Source organism: Pelophylax lessonae (genome assembly GCF_965119305.1).
Source record: "Pelophylax lessonae genome assembly, chromosome: 3".
NCBI classification, from domain to species: Eukaryota; Metazoa; Chordata; class Amphibia; order Anura; family Ranidae; genus Pelophylax; species Pelophylax lessonae.
Window position 1 is genome coordinate 655,617,799 of NC_138770.1, and position 15,381 is coordinate 655,633,179.

Genomic DNA, 15,381 nt, shown 5'->3' on the forward strand with positions numbered 1-15,381 from the left:
TAAGTGATGGAAGCAGCATGTAGGGCGGCACAGAAAATGTTGTGGTACAGACAACACCCTTAAAAAGGAAGACGCTAAGAAACCTCTGGGCTGAACGAAAAAAAATGTGTACGGATTTCCTTCATCCACTTTATCCAGAGCAGAAAAACAAATCTCCCACTGTGCCTATTAAATTTTGACAGGTGGTTCTGTTGGCTAGCAAAATACCTGAACTGTGGCTGTATCCTGACAGATTCAGCTGATAATTTTCCACCCTACTCCTTGAGTCTTTTTTCACACGGCGCACCGCCCGACTAGGACCGTTCTGCTCAGCGTGGGATGGATCCGCCGATCCCTGCTGAGCAGGCAGATGACCGCTCCGTCTGTGCGCAGAGATGGAGCTGTCAGATCCCCGCTCTCCTCTATGGGAGATCGGATGAAAACGGACCGCCTGTCCATTCTCATCCAAACCGATCCTCCAGACGGATGGAAAATAGGGTTTCCATGTGTTCGGATTTCAAGGACAGGATCGGATCGGATAGCAGCGGGTGTCAGCGGACATGTCACCGCTGACATCCGCTGCCCCATAGGGATGCATGGAGCATCCGATCAAGTCCGCCTGAAAAACTAACAGGCAGATTGGATCGGATCGCCCGTGTGAAAGGGGCCTTAGTCAAAAGTTGTTGGGTGGCGGGCGGGTAACAGAGCCACCCACTAAGCGAAATTCCACTTAGTGTATGGTCTGTTTTAGTCAAAAGCAATTTGCATTTTTTGGCCTGCCTCACTATTATTTGGAGTGTAACGGATTGTATTCCTCTCCTCCCATACTGTGTGCTTGCAGCAGGGGCTTTCCCTCATCAATGCCCTTGGTAGGAGGCCCTTACACCAGACTGGTGAAGTCAGTGAGGAGGGGCTTTCATCTGTGCACCCTGCAGCATCTGCCCCCATTCCTGGATAGCTGTTGGATAATCTAAAATGCCTTGTATAGCCAAATTAAAAGGGATTATTTTTATCTAATGTAAAGCATAGTGCAATGGCACTCTGCAAAGTGTAGACACTTGTAGCTAACTATTAGATTTTGAGCCCAACTCTGGGCAAATAAAACAATTATCCCTTGCAATGGGGCTGTGCTTGCACTGCTGGGGTTAATTGCTTGTTTATGTCTAGGGAAACAATTAAAGGAAATATATTTACCCAATCCTCCACACCTCCCTACAGCGGGACCAGTCCCTGTAGCTTCTACACCACTGCGGTCAAGAGTCCTGATGTTATTAACACCAGAGCAGGGTCCATAGCCCTACTCTGGAAGTGAGGATGCTAAGAGACAGTCCACCGCTAGTTCATGGGGAGCACGGTCTGCCAGGGAACAAAGGATCAGATGAGTAAAACTGTTTCTCCTCTCCCTTAGACAAAATGAAGTATAAAACTTTGCACCCCCACTATGAAGTTGGGGTTTAATTTCTAATGGCTTGTTCACACTACCTATACAGGACTGGTGTCCATGTGGTTTGGGAATGGGGCTTGCGCCTTGCATTTTTACAATGCAGACACACTTTTTCCTTATTAAAAATGTCTCGAAGTGACTGCAGTGCGTATAAACGCATGGGCAGGCACAGAGGGGTGCAGAGCAGATTTTCCTCACTGCACCTGCCACCTCCATTCTAGTGTGATCTAACACAGGTACAGATAGATCGGTGCTGGTTCATTAGCAATAAATACAGCAATGAATGAAAAATTCCTTAGTAAACTTAGTGTCCAGAAATTTTGGGCCACCATTAATGAATAAGTCCACAAGTTCTTAGGCAGCCATCAGCAAGGGGGGGGGGGGGGTGGCAGAAGCGATTTTCCCAAAACATGAAAAAGAAACCGATACAGAGGCGCCTCTAAATGCAGACTGTAAAATACACTTTATTGGTGAATGGCTATTTACCAATAAAGTGTATTTTACAGTCTGCATTTAGAGGCGCCTCTGTGTCGGTTTCTTATTCTAATGTGATCTAGTGTGCATTTGCTGAATCTGGTGCAGAAAAACCCAGGTCTCCGTATAAATGTAAGCAAGCTCTGGCCATACACTGAGCTCATTTCAGTCAGTTTCTAATGAACCTGCAAAAAAAATCACTCCATGGGTGGCACCTCCCACGCCACATCCTTCAATGTTAAAACCGAACGAGCGGGGTGTTAAACTTGTTGGCCGAGAACAGTGCCTGCATCCAACCATTTTGACAGCTGGCAGCTCCAAGTGTCAGAATCTAGTAGCGGCAGAGGGGAAGGTTTAAAAAAAAAATCTTGTCTTGATTTATCTTGCCTTGGTGTAATCTTTGCACACAGTATAATATTGAATATTGTTCTGAACTTTTACATTATCTTAATGGCAGTTGAAATGTAATTGGGGCTGGTGTACCCGTGCCATTATGGGTGGAACACAACAGTAGTACCCTGCAGGTGCTTAGATTACATCATTGCTTATGTAGCCCCCATTCACAGCAGTGCCATCTGCCATGCGATTTGACAGCTGTAAATCGCATGACATGTCGCACCCCATTGTCGGTAATTTAAACCATTCTAATTGCAGCGACTCGTGTTGCAGAAACTTTGTAAAAGGTTTCTGCAATACTTTTTGACAATTTCATTGCGACTTTCATAGACTTCTGTTAAATGAAGTCGTAAGCCGCAGCGAAATCGGAGGTGCAAATGGCACTGGTGTGCAGCTTTGAAATCGTACTGAAGTAGCGTGATTTCAATGCCGCACCAGTGTGAACCAGGGCTAAATCTCATGTCTTTTAAGCCCTGTAGGAAGTTTAGCTTTTACCCTCTATAACTTCTGGGTCCATGTGCTTTAGAACCCCTGGCACCCATGATAGTTCAGCCACTTAAATCCATTAACTTCCTATAGCCCACACAACACAAATATACGATTGTAAAGTTTGTGGGCCTTAATGCCTACAATGCTGCACATATGCATCCATGGGCAGGAGATCTATCTGTGCTTAGAGCATGCTCTCAGATCAGTAGCTGAGCTGTCAAAGACAGTTCTTGGTCTGTACTGAGGTTCCTTCCTGTCCCTCGGGTTGTACCTGTACTGCAAGGGTTAATTGCTTGTTTATGTCTAGGGGAACAAAAAAAATATATATATTTACCCTACTAAAGGGATGCTGGGACTGGGCAGAAAAGGACTAAAAGAACCTAATCTGCTTTGAACCCGCACCAAAAAGACAAAGGGTGCCGCTTCAGGTTTCTATGTCCAAATCCGGTGAATCGCACTGAGGGTGCTGGCTTGGGAAGAGCCTGTCCTGGCTCCATTTATTCGATGTGAGACGGAGAGATTGCCTCTACCCAGCCAGACCAACAGGCATAAAAATGAAAGGAGCCGCAGCCCAGCTCCATCCAGGCTATGCCCCCAACACGTTACGACCTACCCCTGGGGTTTTAGTCATGGAGGTCTACTTTGTTATATTGTGGCCAGCTCATATGATGATTAATCCATTATTAGGCCCCTTTCACACTTGTACGACCTAAAAGTCGCACAATTTTTCGCCTAGATTTTGGCTGGACTTGAAGCAATGCCTATGTCTATGGACCTCAAAACACATTAAAATCGGACCAAAGTAACGCAGGGACTACTTTTGAAGTTGTTGCGACTTCAAGTCTCACAGATATGAACTCATTGGAAATCATGGAGTATGACTTGTCATGCGACTTTGCAGTCCCAAGTCGCATGAAAAATCGCACAAGTGTTAAAGGGGCCTAAGTGACAGAAGTGTGGTTCTGAATAGACTGTACTCAGGAGGGAGAAAGAGTCTCATTCATCAATTTCATAACACCTGTCTGTGATTCCCCATAGCAACTAATGTGATTCAGACTGAAATTCTATTAATTTCCTGTGCAGAGCTGAATCCACGGCGGCAACAAATATGTTTGTTATATCTGATTTACACGTATGAGGCTCAGTGTTTTCTGTTAGTGTAGGTACAAACAGTTTATTTGTTGTGTGCCTGTACTGACTATTTCCTATTAACTCCCAGGTGAGGCAGCTTCAGGAGGATGCCACACGGTTGCAGGCTGCTTATGCAGGAGACAAGGCCGATGACATTCAGAAGAGGGAGAGCGAAGTCCTGGAGGCCTGGAAAACATTGCTGGATGCCTGTGAAGGCAGGCGGGTCCGACTGGTGGACACAGGAGACAAATTCCGATTCTTCAGCATGGTCCGTGACCTCATGCTCTGGATGGAAGATGTCATCAGACAGATCGAAGCCCAAGAGAAGCCAAGGTAAAGCTGCCGTGTTTAGTGTATCAGCAAAAGTTCCATATTGTAAGCAGATCAGTATTCCCTTACAGTGCAGCCTATATAGTTTTAAAGTAATATTGACATATGGACCAAATTCCAGAGGATAACAAAGTGGGCCATACAGTGATGTGTACAGTTTTCCCTTCTCCCTTCTCCCTTCTCCCTTCTCCCTTCTCCCTTCTCCCTTTTCCCTTTTCCCTTTTCCCTTCTCCCTTCTCCCTTCTCCCTTCTCCCTTCTCCCTTCTCCCTTCTCCCTTCTCCCTTCTCCCTTTTCCCTTTTCCCTTTTCCCTTCTCCCTTATCCCTTCTCCCTTCTCCCTTCTCCCTTCTCCCTTATCCCTTATCCCTTATCCCTTATCCCTTCTCCCTTCTCCCTTCTCCCTTCTCCCTTCTCCCTTTTCCCTTTTCCCTTATCCCTTATCCCTTCTCCCTTCTCCCTTCTCCCTTCTCCCTTATCCCTTATCCCTTATCCCTTATCCCTTATCCCTTATCCCTTATCCCTTATCCCTTATCCCTTATCCCTTCTCCCTTATCCCTTCTCCCTTCTGTTCTTTTCTCTTCTGTTTATCTCCCCCCCCCTTTTTTTTCTTTCTCGCTTGGTTTTGGCTAAAGTGGAGTAAGAACATAAACGCATGTGGTAGGTGCACCTACGTATGAAAATAACGATTGTTCTAAATGTTACATATCACTGCAAACATCAAGAGTGAGAGCAAAACATTATAGGGCCAGCATTCATGATTACCCTTAAACTATTGACCCGTAAAGGCTATTAAACAATGCCTATGGACAATTTTAGGTACCAAAGCTTGTCGCCGTTTCAGGGGCGTCCACAATTTTATAGCCTGACATATTGGGGTTCCTACAAGTTAGATACCCATCCTTTTATATGTAATAATTTTGGGTAATATATTGTTTGTGTGCACTAAAATTGTTTACTAAAAATTTACATTTGAGAATTGTATGGTAATATCATGCAACATAAAAAATGTAAACTTTCACCATTTGAAACCATTTTGCTTTCAGAAATTATGATGTTTTGGGGGGTTTACTTAATCTTCAAACCTAAATTGTACGTTTTAACATTTGGAAAAATGGCTCAGGTAGGGAGGAGGTTAACACACCCTAATGCCATACTTTGATCTACCAAAAAAAAAAAAAACGTTAAAGCTCATAAGACAATTCTAGCCTCCATATGTAACTTTTTTTATTTTTTGCAGAGCCGAATCTGTAAAATCTTTGCAGATGTTTCCGCTTGCATCAGTGCATCCAATACTGAAACCTTTATCTCTCGGTTTTGGGGTGCTTTTAGCAGGTGTTTAATAAAGGAGCCAACTTTAGTTTTTATACATGTTTAAAATATAATTGACTTAAGGAGTAACTCCACTCTTGTTGAGAAAAAACATTCCCCTCTGGGTGATCTGTATACAGTGCTGGAATTTTAACAAACTTTGTTGCAGATTCCTACCTTTTGTTATTCTGGAGAAATAGCAGTTTGTCTCAAAGTGCACGTGTGAATCTGTATGGGAGTGGTTTTGTAATTATCAATCAGCTACCGCACCTTCAGGGCTTTAATAAGGAAAGTAGCAAAGTCTGCATCCCTTTTAGACATGATTTCCTTTGGGAATATCCCACCCAAAATGCAATTTTTGTTGCAGGGGATGCACAAAATTGAATTTGTATCTTGGTGCAGACTTCTGGGAAAATCAGTGAGCCAATCACACAAGCAGGAAATGACATACCCGGGGGGCATTCTGTACACCATCTGTGTACAAACTGCCTATAGTTAGCCATATTGCATTGCATTTCTCAGAGAATTACAGCCCTACAGATTGAAAAGGAAAGGTCATTTTTAATAACATTCAATTACAATATGACTTGTGTCGAAATTGTATACGCTATATTATTATTATTTTTTTCACACAAGAGTTACCCTTTTAAGTGATTGTAAAGTCACAAGGTTTTTTATCTTAATGCATTCTATGCGTTAAATTAAAAAGCCTTCTTTGTGCAGCAGCCCCCCTAATACTTAACCAAGCCTCATCTCTCAACAGCAGGATTGTCTCGGCTGCCCAGGACTCTCAAAGTCAGTGAGCCAATGAGGAGAGAGAGGGGCTGTGTCTGAATGGACACAGACAGGAAGCTCGGTTCGGGTGCCCACACAGCATGCTTCTTGCTCTGGAGGGCACTCAACAGTAAGGAGGGGCCCAGAGAGGCGAAAAGGGACCAGAGGGGCCCAGAGAGGCGAAAAGGGACCAGAGAAGAGGAGGATCTGGGCTGCTCTGTGCAAATAAAAATTTCATAAGCAGCGCTTGATGGGAAGATTCCTCCACCACCTTCAGTGCAAAGGCTAGCACACACCACCGCAATGTGATCTCCCAATCTCCTTACCAAAAAGAAGGTAATAAGAGGCATATAGCATGTGCAGGCAGAGGATCCTCCAAAGTTCAAACCGATCCCAAATGCAGCATCATACGATCATCAGGGGTTGAACACTCGAACAGATCCCTCCAGCTCTCCACTCAGATAACAGTCAAGAGGAACAAAGAAAATCTCATGGTGCAGTATTTCTTAAAGAGGAAGTAAACCCTCCTCTGACACTTTTACCTATAGGTAAGCCTATATTAAGGCTTACCTATAGGTACTGTAAATATCTCCTAAACATGTACCGTTTAGGAGATATTTACCTTTCATGCAGCCAGTGACGTCACTGGCACATGCGCTCTGAAGGAACGGTCGCTGGTGCCGTTAATTCAGAGACCCGTGCCGTGACTGTCGGCTCCCGCGCGCGCGTGTGCGCGGGAGTGATGTCACCGCGGCTCCGGCCAATCAGATGGCCGGATGCCGCGATCCCGGAAGATGGGCGACTGGACATGTCGCCCGTCATACAGGTAAGCGGGCCGCACGGCGGGGGCTCGTTCTACGGTAAGTATTGCATAATGAGCTAGTATGCGATTCATACTAGCTCATTATGTGTTTCTCTTACAGGTTGCCAAAGAAAAAAAAAATACGCGTTTACAACCTCTTTAATATCCAGAATTTATTAAAATAATACTTACAAAAAGCAGATAAAAAACAGGCAGTGTATACTTCAAACTCCCTGGTCATTCAGCATGTGTGTCAGCGTGATTATTTGACACGTTTCGTCCAATCAGCCGTCGTCTGAGGTGTGCAAAACCAACTGCACAGAGGAGGTAAGTATAACATGTTTGTTATTTTTACCAAAAAAAGTGTTATACCATCTGTACACTCACTACTTTATGGTAGCAAAGTGTAATTTCTTCAGTGTTGTCACATGAAAAGATATAATAAAATATTTACAAAAAATGTGAGGGGTGTACTTACTTTTGTGAGATACTGTAGCAGTTTGTACAAAGCAGGCATTTAGATTGCTACAGCATAGTGCACCGCATTCCACATTTTCTACATTCTATATAGCTGTACAAATCATTGTGCTGTTTGCCGTTGCAGGGATGTTTCTTCAGTAGAACTGCTTATGAATAATCACCAGGGCATTAAAGCAGAAATTGATGCCCGGAATGACAGCTTTACGACATGCATTGAGCTCGGCAAGTCTCTGCTGGCGAGGAAGCACTATGCAACAGAAGAGGTAATCCGCCTAGATAATTTATAGCTCAGCTGCATTGCAGATCTGCATGTGCTTGGCTGCTGCAAAGACAAACACCGTCCTCAGAAGGAAGGTTGGTTAGTGTTCTCCCTGCGCTTAGCAATTCTAATGTAATAGAACTTCTACAGCCTTTTACTGCCTTTTTTACTGTATTCCTGCCCCCCACCATGATTGACTGCTGTGTCTCTCGATTAAGAAAATTGCAAGACTCTGCGGAAAAAAGAAATGCTTACCTTTTTATATTCCTGTAAAGATGTGAAATTTAGCTGCTTTGTTTAATTCTGACGCAGCATTTTATAGCATTATGTAACAGAAGAAGGGCTCAGCTTCTAAGAGGTAATGGTAATGTATCTGCTGTGCTCTTTCATTAGCAGCTCTGATAAATAGGCTCCTTTCACATGGGGCGTAATCTGTCCAAGAGGATCCTCCTGCTCAGTAGGGGATCTCTCCGCTGAGCAGGCGGATGGCAGGTCTGTGTCCGCTGCGCTATGCAGAGTGGACATGGAAACAGCCCGCTGTTCTCTATAGAGCGGTCAGATGAAAACAGACTGCATGTCCATTTCCATCCAATTATCATCCGATCTGCCGGATGGATGGCAAACATATCCCCATACGTCTGTTTTTAGTGGACCGAATCTGATGCTGGCAGGTGACAGCGAGCACATGTCCCCTGACATCCACTGTACCATAGAGAACATTGGGTGATCCAATCGAGTCTGCCTGAAAAGCAGACTGGCGGACAGGGTTGGTCCACTGGTGTGAAAGGGGCCATAGGCACAGACACCTAGTTTGTGAGGGTTTTATCCCTTGTACAAAGCACTGGCCATTTTCTGTGTTGAGGAAAGTTTGTAATAAACCGTGCAATGCTGGTTATACCATCAGCCCAGCTTCTGAAGCAGATAGAGGGAGAAGTCTACATTGAATATTGCCTCAGTAACACAGGCTGTAGTGGTGTACAGGAGCAGAATCATGTTTTTGGCCCCATAGACTTTTAAATGTTTTTTTTAATAACAAACATGTTTATGCTTACCTGCTCTGTGCAATGGTTTTGCACAGAGCAGTCCCTATCCTCCTCTTCTCAGGTCTCCCACTGACGCTCCTGGCTCTTCCTCTTCTCGGTATGCTACCATAGAAATCTGCTTTCTGTTGTTGCACACCTGGGGGCTCGATCCGGAACCGCTCTGTGTGCATCCATTGACACAGAATGTGCGGCTCGGCACCACTGCCTCGTCACTGGCTTTAATTGACAGCAGCAAAAGCCAGTGGCTCCCACTGCTATTAATTTGCCTTATGTGGAGAGAGAATGAGCGAAGAGAGACACTGCTCTCGGGCACACATTCTGCCTTTATACCCACTCTAATGCCTCGTACACACGCAACGATTATCGGCCGACCGATTGTCCGACTTTTGTCCAGAGTGGTGTTGTGTTGGTTGGAATGTGCCTAGACTGCACACAAATTTTCTCGGCCAACAAAAATCTACTTCAGAAGTGATGTCATGTTCTGGTTTACTTTCCGTGTGTTTTTTCTTCTCTGAGCATGCCCAGTCTTGCTCATCAGATTTTTGTCTGCCAAAATCTGCATTGACTGATGGAAAATCGGCCGTTCTGGTGACGGCCAACAAAAATTTTATAGCCTGCACACCAGATTTTTTTCGGCCGAAAAGTCGGAGTCGGTTGTCGAAAGCATCATACTAACAAGCCGAAAATCGGCCGATCGGACGTTGGCCGAAAATTCCCGGCCAATAATTGATGTGTGTGTACGAGGCATTAGGCTGCTTTCACACTGAGCAGTTTTTAAAGCGTTTTTGCGTTTAAAAAAAAAAAAAAAAAAGTGCAAGAAAAGCTGAAGAAAAATGCCTCCCTTTAAATTCTGCGTATGTCTTCACACTGGTCCATTGGGATTCCTGCTTGCCGCACTTTTGTGGTGCATATTTGGTCAGTTAAAAAAACACCTCACCAAAAACGTGCTTCCCCATTAAAATGCATTGAAAACATCAAAAATGCACCCCTGTTGCATTTTTGGTGCAGTTTTTGAGTCGCATGTCCTGTGAAAAATGCACTGCAGTCGCAACAAAAACAGAGTTTTTTTCTATGGATCTGTGTGAAGGTAGCCTAAATCAGAACTTCTGAGCACCACAAACTAACAACACTATTTAATTCATTTTTATTATTCATGTCTTCATGCTTTATTTTGTTGGAAAATCACTTTGAAAAACACATAGAAAAAACAGCTTTTTAGCTGCAATCATCTTGAGTAAGGACAGATGATTCGTGTAGTATTTACTGGAATCCATCTGCCCATAGCTCAGGCATGCAGACAGGAGGGTGTGCTTAGCTGAGAAAGCCCCTCCTCCAGATGAAAGAAAAAAAAAAAAAACGCCTATAAAGGCTCCTGGGATTTGACATCATTTTGGCCCAGACCAGAAACCAGGAAGCAACTGAAGTAATGTAAAAAAAAAAAAAAAAAAAAAAACACGTCTAAAACAAGTAAATATATTCTACTTTCCTATCTATTTACTAATGCTAGCAGCGTAAGAATTAAAAATATTTTATATTGATTGAGAGAGTTTAGTTTCGCTTTAACAGCTATGGGGCCAAAAACATTCAATTCTGCTGTAATGTAATTCGGACTAGGGACCGACCAATAATCGGCAATGCCGATATATCGGGGGCCGATATGCACTTTCCCCGATATATATCGGAATCGGCCCCTGAGGTTACCCATATTGCTGATATTTCGTGAAAGTGCTGTACCGGAGTGATGCCTGCACCTAGAGGCATCACCCCGGTATCGGTGTCCATAGCCGACGGTCGGCTGTCTTGTAATGACAACTGATGTGGCTGAGAAGCCGCTCGGCTGTCATTACAAGGAGCGGGAGGGGATATCCCCCCACCTTCCCGCCGCATTCAGCTGCTCGCCCGGGTCTTCCGTCCTACCGGGAAACCTGGGCATCCTACCTGCACAGCCACCGACATGTCATGACATCACTTCCAGGTACTCTGCGCCCAATTTAAAAAAATGACAGCATTCAAAACAGCCAAACTTGGCGTTTTGAATGCTTTTAAGTGTAGAGGAGGGGTTTGGGGTCTTTTAGACACCTAGATCCCTCCATAAGTGTACCTGTAAAAAAATATTTCTGTAAATGTCCGAAAAAATATCGGCAGATATCGGCCGATACTGATATGCAATGACCATTTCTTTCTGCCTACAGCTTACACTATTCTTTTACCATACACATCCATTTTTGTTTCATTCAGCTTAATTTGGTGTCTTCTTTACCTGTAGATAAAAGAAAAATTGTTACAACTAACTGAGAAGAGAAAAGAGATGATTGACAAGTGGGAGGACCGATGGGAATGGCTGAGACTGAGTAAGATTGGGTTTATTCCTATATACATAAGCACTAACACACACAAGGAAAGAGAAGTCTAATCCCAATAATCATGATTCATTTATTTTTAGGATTCTATGCAGATTGGACACATTTCCATGAATATGTTTAAATCAAAAAAATTTGCCGTTTACTCTCATTTTGTGCTGGCTCTTGCCTAATGGTGACTGTGAAAGTAAAGCCATGGTGGGGGTTATTTACTAAAACTGCATGGTGCAAAATCTGGTGCAGCTATGCACAGAAACCAATCCGCTTCCAAGTTTTATCGTCAATGTTTAATTGAACAAGCTGAAGTTAGAAGCTGATTGGCTACCATGCACAATTGCACACCACCCACTGCTTTACTGGCAGCGTCCAATGCCGCACTGACACCGTCCACTGCCAAATATCTCTAGGAGGGGTTTTTCACCATCTCTGCAAAGTTTTTTATTTTTGATGTCTTATTTTTAGTTTGATGTGTATTATATGTGAAGTTACATATCACAGAGACCGGTATTGTGGTACTATTGACGTTAATAGAGATTTGCCATAAATTAGAAGGTTCCACCATTATTAAAGAGGAACTGCAGTCTGCTCACATAATTTGTAATAAAAACATATTTGCATTTTTTTTTTTTTTTATACACTGTGATTCTGTACTTGCCAAATATGCTGCAGAAATCTCCCTCCAGTCTGGCTGTAGCCGTTTAAACTGTGGACAGCTGAAGCTGCTGCCTGTTCTCTTACTGGATTTACAGAGATGCGCGACACCGGTGTCTGTGTCGCGCGACACCGGTGTCTGTGTCGCGCGACACCGGTGTCTGTGTCGCGCGACACCGAGCTGTGCATGATGTGATTAGCATAGGGCTAATTACCAGACAGAAAAGAGGAAGTGGGCTGTATAAGGTATTTATTAGCAGAAAAAAAAATATTTTACTATCCAAAGTTAAAACAAGGGCAGAGAATTTAATAGATGGAAAGATGAAAAAAGTGCCGCTTTAAGTTATTGATTTGTAAGTTAGCACTGTGCTTTTTTGTTTTTATCACATGGCAACATTTACTTGTGCCACATGCTGATGTAAAGCCGCATGTCCCGGCTCTTTCTTTCTGTGTTAGGGCTAGGGATTTGCTCATACCATACGAGCACTGATTGCTGTTGGAAAGATCTCAAAGTTACAGCAGGAAGAGAAATATTTATAATACTAAATTACAGCAGAGTACAATGGGTAAAATAGAATTATGGCCATGTATCTACAGTTTGGTAAAGATTGCATCAAGAAAGTTAGGGCAATATGTTTATCTCTTGTAGTGGCTGGGGGGGAGAGATCACAGTAACAGAAAACCTAGAGGAGGGAGAAGGAATAAATTAGAGGATAGAATTAACGAAACATTTTGAAAATGCGTGCTTTGCATTTATAAGGCTGTAGCCTACCAATCCTGCTGTGTGTTGCCGAGTAGTGTGGCTGCAGAATGAGGTGGAGTGATTTATGTTGAAGTGGGCTTGTTCACATTTAACATGTTCAGGCCTAGTGTACTCTCCCACATTCACTGCAATTCACAAAGCATGATGGGAAGTGTAGTTTCATTATAGTGTAGACCAGGGGAGTCAAACTGGCGGCCCTCCAGCTGCCAGCCTTGCAATGCCTCATGGGACTTGTAGTTCCGCAACAGCGGGAGGGCCGCCAGTTTGACACCTGTGGTGTAGACTGTAGAGAGGAGAGGAAATGATGTAATCCCTGCTGTGTAACACCTCAGGGAAGATGCTGTTACTTTTGAATTAAAGATCTGACTTTCTGAAAATTCAGTTAGCATTTTCTCTTCAATGGTAAGGAATTTCACACATTTTTAAACTGTTTTGCTTAGAGGGGTGTACTAATGAGGGATGTTTTGCCCATTCCTGGAGTTCTACTGTAAAAGTCACACTAAAGTGACTGGAGTGTTTTTTGTTTTTTTTTAAAGAAGTACTAACCTCTGCTTTTGGCAGACCCTACCGGCTCTGTCGACGACGACTCCTTTTAGGTGCCTCCTGCAGCAAGCCAGGTGCTAAGGAAGCACTCCTGCATGCATGCATGCACCTGAGCTGGGCTATGTGTGTCTATAGACGCATACAGTGCTGGTAAGCCACGCCCCTACTTCCTCTATTTAGAGTTTTGACTGATGGCAACAGGAGCCTATGAAAGCAGGAAATGAGGGGACCAGCACTGGAGTCGGAGACTGCTGGAGCAGGGAAATAGAGGCAGGTAAGTGTTTAGGGAGGGGGGGTTAGATTAGGTGTGTTTTGTTTCTGGAATGCAGAGACGGCATTAAGGTGAAAAATGTTCAGACTTTAGAAACCCTTTGAATGACCTGTGGCAACACCCTCATATAAGGATGATGCTTTGGGACTGACTGGCAACTTTCGGCCCAGGGGGCAAGTACAAACCAGTGGCCCATGGTGAAGCAACTTGGCCCCCCTCCCACTCTCCCTTTTCCTGGCGTCCTCCAGGCCCCCATTCCAGGCTGAAGCTCCACTCCAGGTACTCTACTCACTGGCCGAATCCGGGTTCCCGACCTGGTCAGCAGGGGGCAGTTGGGAGGAGCTGGGACAGCTCGTTTGGGGCTACCTGGGGGAGGAGAGTCTCCAGTGGGGCATGGAACTGGCCTCTACTCAGGTACAGTTTACACCATCAGTGCTGGCGGGGAGGTCTGCACTCTGTCCTTGTCTTCATCCCATACTCAGTATGTCAGCGGTGGGGGCTTTTTACTTATCTTTGCCAGGAATCCTTTAGGCATGTCTGTGGCAGAAGCAGTGCAGCCTTTTTATGGAGCATCAGAGTGGCCGTGGCCCAGGGGGCAATTGCCCCCCTGGCCCAGTCCTCCCCTGATGATGCTGACACTCCTAATAAGCTGGCAAATCGTTAACCTCAAAAAGCAGACCAATGTTTTCCTGTTGCCACTTTTCCTATTCCATTTATAGTGCTAATAATTCATTCTTGTTCGTTTGCTTGTCAGTTCTGGAGGTGCACCAGTTTTCCCGGGACGCCAGTGTCGCCGAGGCCTGGTTGTTGGGGCAGGAGCCATACCTGTCAAGTCGTGAAATAGGCCAGAGCGTAGACGAAGTGGAAAAACTCATCAAGAGGCACGAGGCATTTGAGAAATCAGCAGCTACTTGGGATGAAAGGTTTTCAGCCTTGGAAAGACTTACAACGGTATTTTTCTCTTTTTTTATTCATTTTTCCAGTTCAGTTAGTATGTAAATCACTGATACTGTACAGCAGTAACTTTGCATGATGGTGAGCATTTTGTATTGTCCCGGAAAGGGTTTCCTATGATCATCAGAGTTGTTGTCCACAGGATTAAACAAAGATTTTTTTTTAATAGTATATAAGCTTGAATATTTCTGTAGGAATTTATAAACACTCCCACATACACATATTATATTATCTAGAATACTTAAGAATACAAAAAAAAAAAATCCGATCTGGGGTAAGATGAATGTCCCAGTACTTTCCAGATCCAATAATTTATAGGACTGGAAATTAGAGGTGTATAATATAATATCTGATGTCCCTGGGCTAGCTGCCAGAACACAACACTGCATAAAATATGTGCTGATGCTACTACAGTATGATACAGTGCTGATAGCAGCCACATCACTTGGTAAGGAAATAGTTCATTTGGGCCAGCCTGGCCCAAACTAACTATTTAAATGACAGGAAACCTAGACTTAGGCTTTAAGCTTAGCTTAAAGTGGTTGTAAACCTCTGACATGAAAATTGAGCAAAGCACATCTTTCTATAGTGTGTAGTTGCCTCAGTAAAACGCACTAAGTGTGATTTCTATTGCAGTCTACTATCTGCATGAGTCATTGCTGAAAGGTTTCCTAACTCCAAGACATGGAGGAGGGTGTCTTTAGCACACAGCCAGTGATTGACAGCCTCAGCTGTGCATGTTTCCTGTGGGATAGGGGGTGTCTCTTTCCTGCAATCAGCTCTTCTCGCTCAGCTATTCAGTGTGTGACCTCAGATCCCTGCCCCCTTGCTCTTTAGAACCTGAGAAATGCTGGGTTCTGCACTACGAACTGCTCTGGAGAATAGATGGCTGCAGATAAACAGATACAACTTATGTAGGATGATTTGTTT

General features: G+C 44.1%; 1 protein-coding gene across 5 annotated transcripts in view; it reads left to right on the top strand.

The window, feature by feature from the left end:
• Positions 1–15,381, top strand: part of SPTBN1 (spectrin beta, non-erythrocytic 1) — a 344,310-nt gene that overhangs the window by 300,141 nt on the left and 28,788 nt on the right. For all 5 annotated transcript variants that reach the window (XM_082249276.1, XM_082249278.1, XM_082249279.1 and 2 more), the window contains 4 exons: positions 4,002–4,246; positions 7,732–7,870; positions 11,176–11,260; positions 14,252–14,448. In XM_082249276.1, the coding sequence (XP_082105402.1) occupies positions 4,002–4,246; positions 7,732–7,870; positions 11,176–11,260; positions 14,252–14,448 (666 nt within the window). The remainder of the gene's footprint in view (positions 1–4,001; positions 4,247–7,731; positions 7,871–11,175; positions 11,261–14,251; positions 14,449–15,381) is intronic.